This window comes from Phocoena sinus, chromosome 2, assembly GCF_008692025.1.
Source record: "Phocoena sinus isolate mPhoSin1 chromosome 2, mPhoSin1.pri, whole genome shotgun sequence".
Lineage (NCBI taxonomy): Eukaryota > Metazoa > Chordata > Mammalia > Artiodactyla > Phocoenidae > Phocoena > Phocoena sinus.
The window spans coordinates 153,889,332-153,907,505 of NC_045764.1; the positions used below are offsets into that span (position 1 = coordinate 153,889,332).

At 42.6% G+C, this 18,174-nt stretch overlaps 1 protein-coding gene across 11 annotated transcripts in view; it reads left to right on the plus strand.

Moving 5' to 3' along the window:
- The window catches only part of NRXN3 (neurexin 3), a 1,706,389-nt gene that overhangs the window by 551,651 nt on the left and 1,136,564 nt on the right, over window positions 1-18,174 (plus strand). For all 11 annotated transcript variants that reach the window (XR_004348667.1, XR_004348670.1, XR_004348668.1 and 8 more), the window contains one exon: window positions 14,412-14,850. Coding sequence is in view for 7 of the 11 variants with exons in the window: in XM_032624307.1 (XP_032480198.1) it covers window positions 14,412-14,850 (439 nt within the window). In the remaining 4 variants the exon portion in view is untranslated. The remainder of the gene's footprint in view (window positions 1-14,411; window positions 14,851-18,174) is intronic.

Sequence of the window (18,174 nt, forward strand, 5' to 3'; positions counted from 1 at the left end):
AGTGCCATTCCTAGAAAGCAGAGGGAAGAGAAATACAGTCTGGGTCAAGTTTCTGATTATAGGTCCTTGCATGTTCATTAACTGCAGTGACAGATATCTTGCTCCAATTCTGATATAAATTATAAAACATCCTCCAACATTTCTAAGCATGTTGGTACCAGAGATTATATCTCATGTTACTTTGTGTCCTCTATGGTCTAGAGCTAAAGTTATTTGGCACAGTTACAAGGATTTTGTTGTGTTTGTTTCCAATGTTTTTAGCTTACATTAAGTTAGCTTAATTAATATTCTTTTTTTAACATCTTTATCAGAGTGTAATTGCTTTACAGTGGTGTGTTAGTTTCTGCTTTATAACAAAGTGAATCAGCTATACATATACATATATCCCCGTATATACTCCCTCTTGCGTCTCCCTCCCACCCTCCCTATCCCACCCCTCTAGGTGGTCACAAAGCGCTGAGCTGATCTCCCTGTGATATGCGGCTGCTTCCCACTAGCTATCTATTTTACATTTGGTAGTGTATATATCTCCATGCTACTCTCTTACCTTGTCCCAGCTTACCCTTCCCTCTCCCTGTGTCCTCAAGTCCATTCTCTACATCTGTGTCTTTATTCCTGTCCTGACCCTAGGTTCTTCATAACCATTTTTTTTTTTTTAGATTCCATGCATATGTATGTTAGCATATGGTATTTGTTTTTCTCTTTCTGATTTACTTCACTCTTCGTAACAGACTTTAGATCCATCCACCTCACTACAAATAACTCAATTTCGTTTCCTTTTATGGCTGAGTAATATTCCATTGTATATACGTGCCACATCTTCTTTATCCATTCATCTGTCAATGGACACTTAAGTTGCTTCCATGTCCTGGCTATTGTAAATAGAGCTGCAATGAACATTGTGGTATATGACTCTTTTTAAATTATGGTTTTTTTTCCAGGGTATAGGCCCAGTAATGGGATTGCTGAGTCATATGGTAGTTCTATTTTTAGTTTTTAGGGGAACCTCCATACTGTTCTCCATAGTGGCTGTATCAATTTACATTCCCACCAACAGTGCCAGAGGGTCTCCTTTTCTCCACATCCTCTCCAGCATTTGTTGTTTGTAGATTTTTTGATGATGGCCATTCTGACCGGTATGAGGTGATACCTCATTGTAGTATTGATGTGCATTTCTCTAATGATTAGTGATGTTGAGCATTCTTTCATGTGTTTGTTGGCAATCTGTATATCTTCTTTGGAGAAATGTCTATTTAGGTCTTCTGCCCATTTTTGGATTGGGTTGTTTGTTTTTTTGAAATTGAGCTGCATGAGCTGCTTGTAAATTTTGGAAATTCATCCTTTGTCAGTTGCTTCATTTGCAAATATTTTCTCCCATTCTGAGGGTTGTCTTTTGGTCTTGTTTATGGTTTCCTTTGCTGTGCAAAAGCTTTTATGTTTCATTATGTCCCATTTGTTTATTTTTGTTTTTATTTCCATTTTTCTAGGAGGTGGGTCAAAAAGGATCTTGCTGTGATTTATGTCATACAGTGTTCTGCCTCTGATTTCCTCTAAGAATTTTATAGTGTCTGTCCTTACATTTAGGTCTCCAGTCCATTTTGAGTTTATTTTTGTGTGTGGTGTTAGGGGGTGTTCTAATTTCATTCTTTTACATGTAGCTGTCCAGTTTTCCCAGCACCACTTACTGAAGAGACTGTCTTTTCTCCACTGTGTATTCTTGCCTCCTTTATCAAAAATAAGGTGACCATACGTGTGTGGGTTTATCTCTGGGTTTTCTATCCTGTTCCATTGATCTATATTTCTGTTTTTGTGCCAGTACCATACTGTCTTGATTATTGTAGCTTTGTAGTGTAGTCTGAAGTCTGGGAGTCTGATTCCTCCAGCTACGTTTTTCTTTCTCAAGGTTGCTTTGGCTATTCAGGGTGTTTTGTGTTTCCATACAAATTGTGAAATTTTTGTTCTAGTTCTGTGAAAAATTCCATTGCTAGTTTGATACGGATTGCATTGAATCTGTAGATTGTTCTGGGTAGTATAGTCATTTTCACAATGTTGATTCTTCCAATCCAAGAACATGGTATATCTCTCCATCTGTTTGTATCAACTTTCATTTATTTCATCAGTGTCTTAGTTTTCTGCATACAGGTCTTTTTTCTCCTTAGGTAGGTTTATTCCTAGGTATTTTATTCTTTTTGTTGCAGTGGTAAATGGGAGTGTTTCCTTAATTTCTCTTTCATATTTTTCATCATAAGTGTATAGGAATGCAGGAGATTTCTGTGCATTAATTTTGTATCCTGCCACTTTACCAGATTCCTTGATTAGCTCTAGTAGTTTTCTGGTGGCATCTTTAGGGTTCTCTTTGTATAGTATCATGTCAACTGCAAACAGTGACAGCTTTACTTCTTCTTTTCCCATTTGGATTCCTTTTATTTCCTTTTCTTCTCTGATTACTGTGGCTAAAACTTCCAAAACTATGTGGAATAATAGTGGTGAGAGTTGGCAACCTTCTCTTATTCCTAATCTTAGTGGAAATTGTTCAGTTTTTCACCATTGAGAGCGGTGCTGGTTGTGGGTTTGTCATATATGGCTTTTATTATGTTGAGCTGAGTTCCCTCCGTGCCTACATTCTGGAGGGTTTTTATCATAAATGGGTGCTGAATTTTTTCAGAAGCTTTTTCTGCGTCTATTGAGATGATCATATGGTTTTTCTCCTCCAATTTGTTAATATGGTGTATTACGTTGATTGATTTGCGTATACTGAAGAATCCTTGCATTCCTGGAATAAACCCCACTTGATCATGGTGTATGATCCTTTTAATGTGCTGTTGGATTCTGTCTGCTAGTATTTTGTTGAGGACTTTTGCATCTATGTTCATCTGTGATACTGGCCTGTAGTTTTCTTTCTTTGTGACATCTTTGTCTGGTTTTGGTAGCAGGGTGATGGTGGCCTCATAGAATGAGTTTGGGAGTGTTCCTCCATCTGCTGTATCTTGGAAGAGTTATAGAAGGATAGGTGTTAGCTCTTCTCTAAATGTTCGATAGAATTCGCCTGTGAAGCCATCTGGTTCTGGGCTTTTGTTTGTTGGAAGATTTTTAATCACAGTTTCAATTTCAGTGCTTGTGATTGGTCTATTTATGTTTTCTGTTTCTTTCTGGTTCAGTCTCTGAAGGTTGTGCTTTTCTAAGAATTTGTCCATTTCTTCCATGTTGTCCATTTTATTGGCATATAGTTGTTTGTAGTAATCTCTCATGATGCTTTGTATTTCTGCAGTGTCAGTTGTTACTTCTCCTTTTTCATTTCTAATTCTGTTAATTGGAATCTTCTCCCTTTTTTTCTTGATGTGTCTGGCTAATGGTTTGTCAATTTTGTTTATCTTCTCAAAGAACCAGCTTTTAGTTTTCTTGATTTTTGCTATTGTTTCCTTCATTTCTTTTTCACTTATTTCTGATCTGATCTTTTTGATTTCTTTCCTTCTGCTAATTTTGGGGTTTTTTTGTTCTTCTTTCGCTAATTGCTTTAAGTGTCGAGTTAGGTTGTTTATTTGAGATGTTTCCTGTTTCTCGAGATAGGATTGTGTTGCTATAAACTTCCCTCTTAGAACTGCTTTTGCTGCATCCCATAGGTTTTGGCTCATCGTGTTTTCATTGTCATTTGTTTCTAGGTATTTTTTTTTTTTTTTTTTTTTTTTTTTTGCGGTATGCGGGCCTCTCACTGCTGTGGCCTCTCCCATTGCGGAGCCCAGGCTCCGGACGCACAGGCTCAGCGGCCATGGCTCACGGGCCCAGCCGCTCTGCAGCATGTGGGATCTTCCCAGACCAGGGCATGAACCCATGTCCCCTGCATCAGCAGGCGGACTCTCAACCACTGCGCCACCAGGGAAGCCCTCTAGGTATTTTTTAATTTCCTCTTTGATTTCTTCAGTGAGCTCTTGGTTATTTAGTAGCGTATTGTTTAGCTCCCATGTGTTTGTATTCTTTACAGTTTCTTTTTCCTGTAATTGATATGTAGTCTCATAACGTTGTGACTGGAAAAGATACTTGATAGGATTTCAATTTTCTTAAATTTACCAAGGCTTGATTTGTGACCCAAGATGAGATCTACCCTGGAGAATGTTCCATGAGCACTGTTGTTTTTGGAAGGACTGTCCTATGAATGTCAATTAAGTCCATCTTTAATGTATTATTTAAAGCTTCTGTTTCCTTATTTATTTTCATTTTCGATGATCTGTCCATTGGTGAAAAGGGGTGTTAAAGTCCCCTACTATGATTGTGTTACTGTCGGTTTCCACTTTTATGACTGGCTGTTATCATCTGCCTTATGTATTGAGGTGCTCCTATGTTAGGTGCATAAATATTTACAATTGTTATATCTTCCTCTTTGATTGATCCCTTGATCATTATGTAGCGGCCTTCTTTGTCTCTTGTAATAGTCTTTATTTTAAAGTCTATTTTGTCTGATATGAGAATTGCTACTCCAGCTTTCTTTTGATTTGCACGGGATATCTTTTTCCATCCCCTCACTTTCAGTCTGTATGTGTCCCTAGGTCTGAAGTGCATCTCTTGTACACAGCATATATATGGGTCTTGTTTTTGTATCCATTCAGCCAGTCTGTGTCTTTTGGTTGGAGCATTTAATCCATTTACATTTAAGGTAATTATTGATATGTATGTTCCTGTTAGCATTTTCTTAATTGTTTTGGGTTTGTTATTGTAGGTCTTTTCCTTCTCTTGTGTTTCCTGCCTAGAGAAGTTCCTTTAGCATTTGTTGTAAAGCTGGTTTGGTGGTGCTGAATTCTCTTAGCTTTTGCTTGTCGGTAAAGGTTTTCATTTCTCCATGGAATCTGAATGAGATCCTTGCTGGGTAGAGTAATCTTGGTTGTAGGTTCTTCTCCTTCGTCACTTTAAATATGTCCTGCCACTCCATTCTGGCTTGCAGATTTTCTGCTGAAAGATCAGCTGTTAACCTTATGGGGATTCCCTTGTATGTTATTTGTTGTTTTTCCCTTGCTGCTTTTAAAATTTTTTCTTTGTATTAAGTTTTTGATAGTTTGATTAATTTGTGTCTTGGCGCGTTTCCCCTTGGATTTATCCTGTATGGGACTCTCTGTGCTTCCTGGACTTGATTGACTCTTTCCTTTCCCATGGTAGGCAAGTGGTGTGTTTTGGGGTGTCTGTGACCTTATTATGATTTTAGGCAGCTTCTCTGCTAATGGGTGGAGTTGTGTTCCTGTCTTGCTAGTTTTTTGGCATAGAGTGTCCAGCACTGTAGCTTGCTGGTCATTGAGTGGAGCTGGTCTTAGCATTGAGATGGAGATGTGTGGGAGAGCTTTCGCCATTTGATATGACATGGAGCCGGGAGGTCTCTGGTTGACCTATGTCCTGAACTGAGCTTCCCAACCTAGAGCCACAGGACTGACACCTGGCCGGAGCACCAAGACCCTGTCAGCTACACGGAAAAAGAGAAAAAGGAAAAAGAAAATATATATCATTGCTCCCAAAGTCCACCTCCTCAATTTGAGATGATTCGTTGTCTATTCAGTTATTCCACAGATGCAGGGTACATCAGGTTGATTGTGGAGCTTTTATCCACTGCTTCTGAGGCTGCTGGGAGAGATTTCCCTTTCTCTTCTTTGTTCGCACAGCTCCCAGGGGCTCAGCTTTGGATTTGGCTCCGCCTCTGCATGTAGGTCGCCTGAGGGCGTCTGTTCTTTGCTCAGACAGGACGGGGTTAAAGGAGCCGCTGATTCGGGGGCTCTGGCTCACTCAGGCCATGGGGAGGGAGGGGCATGGAGTGTGGGGCGGGCCTGCGGCGGCAGAGGCCAGCATGACGTTGCACCAGCCTGAGGCGCGCCATGCGTTCTCCCGGTGAAGTTGTCCCTGCATCCCGGGACCCTGGCAGTGGCGGGCTGCACAGGATCCCGGGAGGGACGGTTTGGATAGTGACCTGTGCTTGCACACAGGCTTCTTGATGGCTGCAGCAGCAGCCTTAGCATCCCATGCCTGTCTCTGGGGTCTGTGCTGATAGCCGTGGCTCGCGCCTATCTCTGGAACTCTTTTTGGCAGTGCTCTGAATCCCCTCTTCTGGTGCACTCTGAAACAATGGTCTCTTGCCTCTTAGGCAGATCCAGACCTTTTCCTGGACTCCCTCCCGGCTAGCTGTGGTGCACTAGCCCCCTTCAGGCTCTCTTCATGCAGCCAACCCCAGTCCTCTCCCTGGGATCTGACCTCCGAAGCCCGAGCCTCAGCTCCCAGCCCCTGCCCGCCCCAGCAGGTGAGCAGACAAGCCTCTCGGGCTGGTGAGTGCAGGTTGGCACTGATCCTCTGTGCGGGAATCTCTCCGCTTTGCCCTCCGCACCCCTGTGGCTGCGCTCTCCTCTGTGGCTCTGAATCTTACCCCCTACCTCTACCAGTGAAGGGCTTCCTAGTGTGTGGAAACCTTTCCTCCTTCACAGCTCCCTCCCAGAGGTGCAGGTCCCGTCCCTATTCTTTTGTCTCTGTTTTTTCTTTTTTCTTTTGCTCTACCCAGGTACGTGGGAAGTTTCTTGCCTTTTGGTAAGGTTGAGGTCTTCTCCCAGCGTTCAGTAGGTGTTCTGTAGGAGTTTTTCCATGTGTAGATGTATTTCTGTTGTATTTGTGGGGAGGAAGGTGATCTCCGCGTCTTGCTCTTCCACCATCTTGAAGGTCTCCTAATATTATTTTTTTATTTTTTTATTTTTTTGCGGTACGCGGGCCTCTCACCATTGTGGCCTCTTCCCTTGTGGAGCACAGGCTCCGGACGCGCAGGCTCAGTGGCCATGGCTCACGGGCCTAGCCGCGGAGCGGCATGTGGGATCCTCCCGTACCAGGGCCTGAACCCATGTCCCCTGCATTGGCAGGCGGACTCTCAACCACTGCGCCACCAGGCAAGCCCTCTCCTCATATTCTTAATTTACATTAAGTTGGCTTTTGTGTTAGAGGATAGCCAGAGTGGAGATAAGATTCACCGCGAGTTCCAGCTCTGGGACTGGTGGTAACTTTATAGAGTAATACGTTGAGAATTCTGAGGCTTCATCTGGGTTTAATGAGAAAGGGAGTAGAATAGAATTACATCAATTCACAGTGGATTCCATCATTTAGGAAGGAAGAGTAGAGAAATGTATTTGCCCATATGGCTCTAAGAGGTGGGAGAGTTTTCTATCTAGGTGTGGCTAAAAGGATCACCTGGAAATCTTCTCTAAATTATCTGGAAACTTTTTCAGTATTTGTTAAGGCCGGTCTTGGAGAACTATGGCCCATACATGCGCATTCATCTCTTATTTCTTTGCCTGGTTCTGGTTATGCCAAGTCTGTGGTTCATTAATTTAGGAAAAGCTTAGCAGGCTCTGTGAGGATGATGCAGCCTGAACTGACACATCTTATCTCCTGTGACAGACTGAACCTTGACAGTATCCTAAATACCCCACAAATTGGATTGGTTGAAAATTTTTTCTACAAGATACATAGCCATATGTTCTTAATCAGCCTTTTTAGCTGAATAAAAGTCCTAAGAAAGTTCTTCTTGAGAAGAATAAAGTTGAGACTTTCATGATGCCAAAGGTTGGAAGTCTTAAACTTCTTAGTATTTCTGTCTGTAGTTGAGCACAGACTTACCTGATCATTGCTTTCTCACAAAGAATCCATCAAAATAAACGTTTGTCTAAGTCTTGTGGTCTTGCGTGTAAGTGATAATGACTTGCATCATTAGTGAGGCTCTTGGACTGGCACCCATCGCCCTGGGTTTATGAGGTTAGAGTAACTGGCTGGTCCATAGTGCTTGCTTGTGTGCTGTCTCTCTCTGGACTGCTTGCATGGCCAGGTGACAGATGGCTTTCTTTCTTTTTTTTTAAAATGAGGAAGGGACTGAGGACTTGGCTGGTTCAACTTCAGTTCTCAAGTTTGTCTGGATCGTTCCTACTGCTGCTTGCTTTCTGTCCCTTTTAGCTTTGCCTACCGCTCTCTTACAAATTAAACCATAGATCAGAAACTATCAACTGGTAGTCTTTGGTGAGACCCAGCTTTCAAATATGTTTTGTTTGACCCACAGAATGTTGGATCACACAGCCTTTTTAAAATTTAATTAATTGCCAACATTTCTACTACTGGTTTCAACTTTACCTGGAGTCTTTTTGGCCTTTATCTTGAGCCCTAGAACTTAGACACTTTTTGGCTCCTGCCTTGCAAGTCTGAAACTCAATTCCCATTTTCTATTTCTGGTGCTTAGTTTTCATCTTTGGCAGATCCTGACCACTGTGAACAGAATATAAAGCATGAAAAGGGTGGTGTCCCTGCTATGCAGCAGTGGGGACTCTGGGCCCCAGGTTGGATGTCAGCTGTAGCTCATCAGGCAGAGTTAGTTTACTGATCCCTGTTAGAAAGACCAGAGATGTAGATGTGGCTCCAGCCATGCCAAATATTAGCTTCTTCTGACTTTGGAAGCTAGGGGGACCATCTGCTGCCCCACTTGTGCTTGAACTTCACTGTTGGAATTTGGTCAGTGGAGCATTGTGATAGATGATGATGTTAATGCTAATGAATCCTAAGTCTGTGCAAGGGCATGGTGTGTGTATGAGAGACAGAATAGCTACCATTAGGCATTTTCACATATTATAAATGCCACATTAGGCGATTATATAATTTTTAATTCTTATTTTAACTTCAGAATTTGTTAAATCCAGAGTCTGTCACTAGTCTCTCGAGCTGACAGCTGGCTTAGAACTTAGCCTCTGAGGCAATCTTTCCATTCTAATGACTCCATGCCAGGCTATCCTGTCTGGTGATCTAGTTATGGCTTCTCAAAGAGAATAACAAAATTAATCGTGATAACTACCATTTATTGACTGCTTATGAAGTGCCAGGAGCTGCTAAAGTACCTTTACATATGATCATATTATCTCATTTATTTCTTAAAACCCTGTGAAGTGAGACTTGTTACCTGTAGTCTACAGGTGAAGAACCTGAGGCTGAGGCACCTTAACTGTTGTCCAAAGGGTGGAGCAGAGCTCAGACCCCACTTAGGGTGGCTGTGAAGTCCGTGATCTTAACCACTACCCTGTGCTGCCACTTGAGCCCAATGTCTAATTTAATGAAGATTCAAGCATTTATTAAGCACCTGTACAACTAGGTGCTGTTTCAGATTTTAAAAGCTGTAATGTGTATTGTTTGCTAATAAGGTGTTTGAGGTTTGCTTAAAAGATGAGACCTGTGCTTATTCAAAGATAACAAGGTTGAGTGTTTTGAGTGACAAATGAGTGGAGCCGATAATTCATAGGAAAGAAAATCACAGCCGACCAGAGTCATCAGTTGCCTGAAGGACGGAGGGGAAGTGGTGGAGAGAAAGTAGGATGTGTGATTCTGTGGCAACCCCAGAAGCAAGATTCTTTCACAGGGCCTCTTATTTATTTACCCTGAGTAGGAATGTCACATGATAAGAAGATTAGCGCCGCCCCCCCTGCAAAATCTATCGAGAAGCTGCACCATCCTGTAAGCTGAAGAGAATAGGCTCATTTTGTTATTATCTATTGTCAATGGATTAAGTTGGGGTGGGGAACAAATCTTTGTCTTTTGCTTGTTGTATGTAAACTGCTCCACACATAGGTATAAAGTTGAAAGGCTTTATTGGGATTTGTTGTCAACACTGTTCCACATCAAGGCCCCCTGACACTGGCTTTTTGCCACCGTTCTGTTTCGTCTGGCCTAGATACTCCAGAGAATGTCCCCCAGTGTCCTGACTTCAGATATCCTCCACTGACCTGGATCAGGTGCTCAGACATCAGGTCACAGGCCTGTAAATCATGGTCCCATAAGCCGACATGGTGGTTTTTATTGAAATTGCCCTATATGCAGACACATAGAGGATTAAAGGCGCTTTAAAAACAAGAGAAAGGAAAGGCCACTTGGTAAACCTTCTCTTCCTGGACAGAAGAAACAGTACTAAGAGGGCATCTGGACACTGCGGGGCACACACACTCCCCCCATTCCTTCCGGATCCCTTGCTGAAGTGCATAGGAATGTGGCATTTACAGCAGAATTTGTGGACATAATGTTCTCAGAAAGCTGAGAACAAGGTGTCCTGGGATAAGATGGAAGAGGGAGAAAAATACTCCTGTGAACTGGGACTGTCTCTCCCCCTTAGATTCACTCTCATGGACCTGCTATATGCCTCGAGCGCCATGGAAGAGTTTAACACGAAAAAGCACATCTTGTAGATTAGAACAGCCTCTCCTTTTCCAACCAGGCTTAGTGGTTTGGCCAGTAAGGCAGACAGCTTCATCATAGGCAGGCAATGTGAGAATTCTAAGTTTATCAAATGGTGGGCATCAGTAAGAACCAGAGTCGTCAGAGAGGTCCTGGAGTGAGTTTGGATATAGATCCTGGTGAAGGGGCACCATTAGAGGCTGGAGACCAGAGGAAGGCACTGTAGGCTGGGAAACCTACAAGGTGAGCAAGTATGTAGAAGTTCTAATACTGAGTTCACACAGAGGCCTCCAAGTTGCCTTGGAGTGGGGAGTAGTAGGGATCCCATAGAGAGGAGAGACCAGGTATGAAGGGCTTAACACCTCTGCACGGAGCTGGGTGTGTTTTATGTGCCTGACTTAAGAGGTTTATGCTTTGTGGGTAGGCATGTGCTACCGGAGAGCTTAGAAATTGCCACCTCTGGAGGATGGCCTTGCCCCCGTGCAGTCAGAGAGATCTGGCTTCAAGTCCTGGTTATGCCCTTAAGGGGCTATATGATCTTGGGCAAGTGCCCATCACCTCTGAGCTTCTTTTCTGCAAAATGATGCTGATGCTTCCTATTTCACTTCCTTAATTTGGATGATATACATTCGAGTTTTATTAAGTGTCTGGTACATAGTAGGCTCTCAATAGGTGGTAGCTGTTTTCATTGTATTGTTCGTGTTGTCAGGGCTTGTCTTACTCCTGGTATTGTTCCTGTGTGCCTCTGTATCAAAGATTAGGGAGACATACAAGAGTAGCTGTTCCAAGAGAGTCTGTCTTAACCCTGAGACTCAGTCCTCAGCTGTTTTACTGTCTGGCCTTCTAAGCATGAGCTGCAAGTCCAAACAGCAGCTTTTACAAGCCCATGGTTGGGGTGGTCAGACCTGCTTGTCACTCTCTTGACTCTGCCTCTGTGCCTCCCAGGTTGTGTGTCATCTCCCGCGGGGAGCTGTTACCACTCTGTCTTAATTGCTCCTTGTTGGGGCCATTGTCAGCCAAGGCTGCTTTCTGTCACTTGCTGCCACATCTCTTCCTAGTTCAGTCATCGGGTGCGGGGGGATGGGGGGAAGCGTTCACTTAGATGAAAGTCTGAATTTATGGAAAATACTATACCAGATACTAATTTGCCTTGTAAGGGGGTCCAGCAGGGTTTCTTGCCACGACGCTCTGCCCAAAGTACTACTACACTTCTTCATGGCCATGCCGTGGTCTTGCACTGGGCAGGGGGGTAGGGAGGGAAGGTGAAGATGCCAGCCATGGAATTTCTCAACTGAGTATCACTGGGCTACAAGACCCCTGCCCTCCTATCCCTTTCTTATTGGTAGGAGAAGAGCATCAGTCCAGGCCCCTGTCAGTTTCCACCAGTACCCCAGTACTGCTGGAAACCAAGGTATACTATTGCTTGTTCGTAGGTTTGTGTACCATTGAGGATTTTCTGTGTTCTACCATGTATAATATCCCATTTCATCTTGATAACTGCCTGGGGGGTGGGGAAGGGAGTAGTTTCTAGAATAGGTATTGAGTCGCCTGCCTTTGGAAATAAATAAAATGGGACTCAAAGAGGTTATCCAGTCGTCAGTGGGAAAGGTGTGGAAACTGCGTATAAATAGACAAGTAATTTCAGGGCCGTGGAGTAGATAGAGAGCTCATTTTCAAATAGCTTCTGAGAGAAGTCTTTGTCTGGCAGTTTCTGGCCCGGATTCTCTTGTCTGTCTCTCCAGAAATCTGCATTGTAGTTATTCACTGTGTGTCCCAGTCTTGGTCATATACCCATTTCATGGAAGAGTTCCTCCTCATAGGACGCTGCATCCTTTTAAAAGGCCTTTTTCTTTTTATCCTTCTGCCTCCTGTAGGGATGTTTGAGCTCTTTCTTCACTTATAGTTCAACGAAGCCAAGCCTTAGTCTGTCCCTTTGGGATGAGCTATTGTTCTACATTAATAATTAACCTTTACAAGAGCTCTGGTCATAGGCATTTAACCCAGATTCAGAGAAAGTTGAAGTTTGGTTATGACAGAGAGATCTCACATGTTGGGGAGTGGGAGTTAGAAGGGGAGAAGCTGTCGGTCATTGACCTTTTATTGTTTGTTTTCTCGTTTAGTCACTTGAGTGTTTGCCTAAGGATCTTGCAGTTTTTCCCCTTTGCACACGGTCAGTCCAGGAGAGCTAAGATGAGAAATTTAGCTCTTGAATTGGGAAGATGAATATGCATGATTTTCTATGTATTATTAAAGATGAGCTTCACGGGTGCTGGTAGTAACTGTTGTTGTTCTGAGTGTCCACAAGTGGTAAAGCACGTGGACTCCGGAGGCTAACTCCTGGGTTCAAGTCCTGCTCTGCCAGTTACTGGCCGTGTGACCATGGGCTGGTTCCTTAACTACTCTCCATGTCTGTTTCTGCATCTGTAAAATGGGGGAATGATGGTAGGTATCTCAAATGGGTGTTGTCAGGATCTAATGGGCTGCTAGGCTTCAGATCCTTAGCACAGTGCCTGGTAGTAGGTGCTCAGTAAATATTAGCATTGTTATTATTTTCAGTGTTATTGACTATGGTTACACCCATGGTGAAGGTCATCTAGTAGGTGAGACATTTTCAATTCTTTGTTGTTAGTTAGATATTAAAAGGCAAATATCTCTGCTTGCTTCTCTCCTGGTGTTGGAGAGAAGGGAAGCAGTTCTACAGCTGGATGTTAGGGATTAAATAGTATATACTGGAATGACTCATCCAATTAACTTTTTATCACTGAGATGGATTGTAAGACTTTAGCACTTAAGTCTTGTTACTTTATTAAAAAAGGAGAGGATAAGACAACCTTCTCTGTGGAAGGGATAAAATGAGTTAACAGCCACGACAGCCACCCCCAAATAGCTGAGATTTTTATGCCCATACCATGTGCCACTTCTAAGTTCTTTGCGTGTATTAACTCATTTCATCCTTAAGAAATAGTCTACTCCTATATTCGCATTTTCAGAGGAGGAAGCAGACCCAAGTAAGTTAAATAACTTTGAAGTTCACACAGCTTAGAAGTAGTGGATGTGGGATTTGAACCTAAATGGGGGTCCTCATCTAGAATTTGAATAAGACAATGTGAAGGACCTAGCAACGTGGTTTGCATAACCAATACTCAAATGCTAGCCCCTTTGCCTTCTGTTTTTGCTTGTTTATTATTATAGTATGGATGTGACATTGCATGGAGATCAGAGGACCAAGACCTATCCAAGGTTACTGCATCAAAATTCGGTTCTAGTAACAGCAAAACCTTTTAGAAATTCTGATCTTGGGGAACAAGTTTAATCCCTGCTTTTATATGGATTATACCAGGTTTAGAAAGTCATAATAGGTTTTAAAAAAATGTTTTAGGGTGTTTCATTCTCTCACTGTGTGTATATAGAGGACATGTGCAATTGTGCAAAAAAAAATATAGATCTCCTTCTCCACCAACGCTTAACACTCAATAATCTTCTTTAAAAAGAAAAACAATACAACAGGGTAGAGTGAAAAGTAAGTCTCCCTCCACTCCTGAATATTAATCCCACAAATCCTCTCCCCAGTGACGATTTTATAGCTTCTTGTGTTTCCTTCCAAAAATGTTTTATGCATTTACAAGCATATATACATGTAACACACACTTCACAACACACACACTCTTTGCACAATGATAGCATAATGCACGCTGTCCTGTTCCTTACTAATTTCACTTAATGTTACTCAGAGTATCTGTGTCAAAACTGGGAGCACTACCTTGTTTATTAGGGCTGCATAATGTTCCATTTTAAAGATGGGCCAGTCTGTTACTGCTGGTCATTTAGGTTGTTTCTGGTCTTTTACTGAGGACATTTCAGTAAATATCTCTGTAGGTAAGTATTTGTGTGTGTGCAGCTCAGTCTCTTTTGATTTCTACTTGCAAGCTTATATTGTTTAACTTTCTGACAATGCAAAAAATTGGCCAGAAGGAAACAGACGAAAGGAATATAATGGAAATGCAGGGGCTTATTCAGGGCTTGTGGGCACCTCAGAGGTCTGTGCCGATGCTTTTTCAAGTGCTGTATCTCATGTTTCTCATTGTTTCAGACTGTTGTGTCCTGAAGCTTCATTTTGGGCCTTTTCCCTGGGTGCCCAGTGAGCGATGGATGGTTACTGTTTGCAAGATTGATTCATGTAGCACTTGTCTGGCTTTTGACAGGTTGTTTATAAGAATAATGACATCCGTCTGGAGCTGTCTCGCTTGGCCAGAATTGGGGACACCAAGATGAAAATCTACGGTGAGGTTGTATTCAAGTGTGAGAATGTGGCCACACTGGACCCCATCAACTTTGAGACCCCGGAGGCTTACATCAGCTTGCCCAAATGGAACACCAAACGCATGGGCTCTATCTCCTTTGACTTTCGCACCACTGAGCCCAACGGCCTGATCCTCTTCACTCACGGCAAGCCCCAAGAGAGGAAGGATGCTCGGAGCCAGAAGAACACCAAGGTGGACTTCTTTGCCGTGGAACTCCTCGATGGCAACCTGTACCTACTGCTTGACATGGGCTCAGGCACCATTAAAGTGAAAGCCACTCAGAAGAAAGCCAACGATGGGGAATGGTACCATGTGGACATTCAGCGAGATGGCAGATCAGGTAGGAAGAAGCAGGGTGTGTGACTGAGACTAGGGGAAAGCTTCTGCTTCCTTATATTTTTTTATTTTAGTTTTTGTGACTTGTGTGCTTGTTGATTCTTTTGCTTTTCTCCTTAATGCTTGTTATATGATTGTGTAAGATTATGTTTCTGAACCAGACACCTGTCTCATCGATGGCTGACATTCTCCTCATCTCCCCTGTCACTCACTGCACAATGGTCTCAGCGATACCTCCAAGATCCTGGGGCTAAGGATGTTTTTACAAGCAGCATTTCCGCTGCTACCAAAGTGACTGTCATGTCACTTGTGTGATGGGTTTTTTCCCTCTTTTTTCTCCTTTTTCCATCACCATGGAAACCAATTGTGACATCACAGATGCTGCATTGTGTGATTACTCTGTAGGATAAGCTGCACTGTGCGAGAGTTTATGCAGTGAAACACCCTTCAGTAATTGGCAAGAGTCATATTGCAGGGAAAAATTATGACAAGAAAGGAAAAGGCAAATTGATTTTTCCTAAAGTCATGTTCAATTTAAAGCCTGCCTTTGGTGTGAAAGCCTATATTTCACTCTTTGCTCAGACCTCACTAACTTTCCCTTCCTCTTCATAACCTTTTACATTGGGTTTAAACGGCTTTGTGTGTTTCTGCAGCTGCAGACCAAGCAAGCTAGCCCCAGGCAGTACATAGCCACTCTGGAATAGTAACAAAGCGGAGCAGGGGAAGGAAACACAAATAGAGAGTCTGAGGCTTTTGAACGCCTGAACAGTCTGCCTCACTTTCTGTGGACATGTGGCAGTGAAGGTCACATTCTGTGCATCAGAAAAAGGGCATTTCACCCAGAGAAGTAATTAGAGCATTTGAATTTCACACTTATTTCCTGATTCTCCATTTAGGTAGTATTGTACTCAATAAGGGTCTTGGCTATGTTTTCATATTTTTAAGGATTTACTCTCCTGGTAAACACAAAAATGTCTTCCTTTTAGACATTTCTGCATTTGGCCAACAATAGAAAGCAATCGGTTCCCCTAAAAGGCTGTAGCCACTAATGGCTGAGCTTGCAGGGATGGCTTTTCTGCGTAATTCCAGAGCTAGAGGGGTGGCGGAGATGAGCAGTGTTGCCCTTAGGTAAGCAGCTGGTTGGGTTCTGTGCAGAGGGCAGACAGGTGGCAGATTGCAGACCTGGATGGTTTATTGCCCAGCAGGATGCCTTATCAATTGCCTGAAATTTGATCAGAACCAAGAGGCTTCAAATTAAATGTGCTTGTTGGGCAAGAATGAACATTTTGTTCTTTTTTAAGAGAAAAATACACAAAAAATCATTTCTGAGGCCAAATCTTTTGAAGTTTATCCATTAAAAAATGTCAGCAGGGGCAGAGAGCTAGAAAGCTGTCTCAGAATTATAAGGGACACACTCCTGTTGGTTTTTTAAGACAATGCGTTTTGGGTCTCTGGAGTTCGGACATGGTTGATGGGTTTCATGATTGACTAACCTAGACCTTGGCACAGCTTAAATGTCACCTATCTGTGTCACAGGCAGGCTAGAACATGTAAAATCGCCACATGTCTGTTTCTGATATTCTCAACACGAATTGCTTTTTCAAGTACGGCCGTTGTTTTGTTTTGTTAGAACCATCAGTAGACCCATTTTTTGACAAATAAGTTTGGATTACAGAAGCCTTAAATTTTATACCTGGGTGCTATGGCATGGGCTAATACTTTGAAATACTGATAAATTTGATCAAAGCTTATAAAAATTTACTGAGTAAACAAATAGTTGTCATGTAAAAGCAGCATAACAAAATTTTAACATGATATACTAAACTTCATTTCTTCATGAGGGTATTTTCTGGTATGTTCTCACAGACCTGTATTAAAATGACTAGTTATAAAAACACAAGTGTATCTAATTGTGGTACCTCCTTCCCTGCTCGTCCTGAAGAATATGACTGAGAGGTGATGTCAGGAAACTTTCATCTTCACTCCCCAGGTGAGGGACTGATTCTCAAAACACTTGTGGTCCCACACTCTGAGGATGAATTTTCCTCAGGATGTATTTAAGGGTCCACTATTTAAATCAGTTCGGGTACTGTTCTTACTTGGCAATAGATGCTCCTCCCTGTTCGTTGGTGATCAGATTAACTCTGTGGACATGTGGTGGGTAAAGAAAGCAAACTGCAAGAGAGAAGAAAAGTACCCAAGCCTCAACTTCCTCATTTGTGAAATAGGGGAAATACGAATGCCTACCTCACAGGATTGTTTTGAGGATTGAGTCCAGAAAAGCACAGAAAGTACTAAAAATGGTGGCTGGGACATTTTTATTGTTACGTAGGTTTTTAAAAGATGAAAAAGCAAAAAGGCAAAGCAGATTTCTCCAGGAGAAAACTTCCAGGGAAGAGTAGGGGGAAGCACGCCTAGCTGAATCCTCCAGAGACCCCTCATACTCTTTCTACTCTTCTACCCCTGGGTTGACTTTGTGATTTAGAGTGTACTTCACTTTCTTGATCTCATTTGATCTTCTAGGCCCTTCAGGCTTTCCCTTGTCATAGCTGAGGGAATTGAGACTCAGATAAGTGAAAGCTGGCTGATGGATGGCGCAGTTATCTTGGTACCAATAAAGCACTTTAAGAATACTAAATTTCTAAAATTTCTGGCATGAAGTTTAGATATCACTCTGATTTAACAGTTTAGGAAGTTGAGCTGTTGAGGAAATCGAGGGGTTCAGTGACTGGTACAGGGTCAGAAAGACTAGAATCCCTGTTCCCAAGTTCCCAGGTCAGGCTCCAGGGTTACATCTTCTGTGATTTCATGTGCGTGGTCTAGCTCTGATCTCATCTCTTCTTGACTTCCTCTGGCCTCCTGTACTCTAGCCACACTCCTGCCTGTCCCAGGGCCTTTGTAGGTGCCATTCCCTGTGCTGGGCACATTCTCCCCCGGGGACTTGGCATGGTTGGATCCTTCTCAACATCCTGGTTTCAGCTTACCTCTCACCTGCTTAGAGAAGCCTTTATCGACCATACAGTTTCAAGTTGAACCCGTGGGCTGCTGTAGCACCCATTTTACTCTTTTCCTCCCACTCGCCGTTTTCCAATTTCTGTTTATTGGGCGATCTGTTTATTTTCTGTTCCTCTGCTGTGCAACATCAGCTCCATGAGAGCAAGCATGCCTGTCAAGTTCATGTATATGTCTAGAACAATACTAGAGACAGAACAGGTGTTCAATACATGTTTGTTACATGAGGACATAAAGAAACATGTTCAGAAGATGATGGAGGAGTAAGACGTGGAGATCACCTTCCTCCCCACAAATACATCAGAAATACATCTAC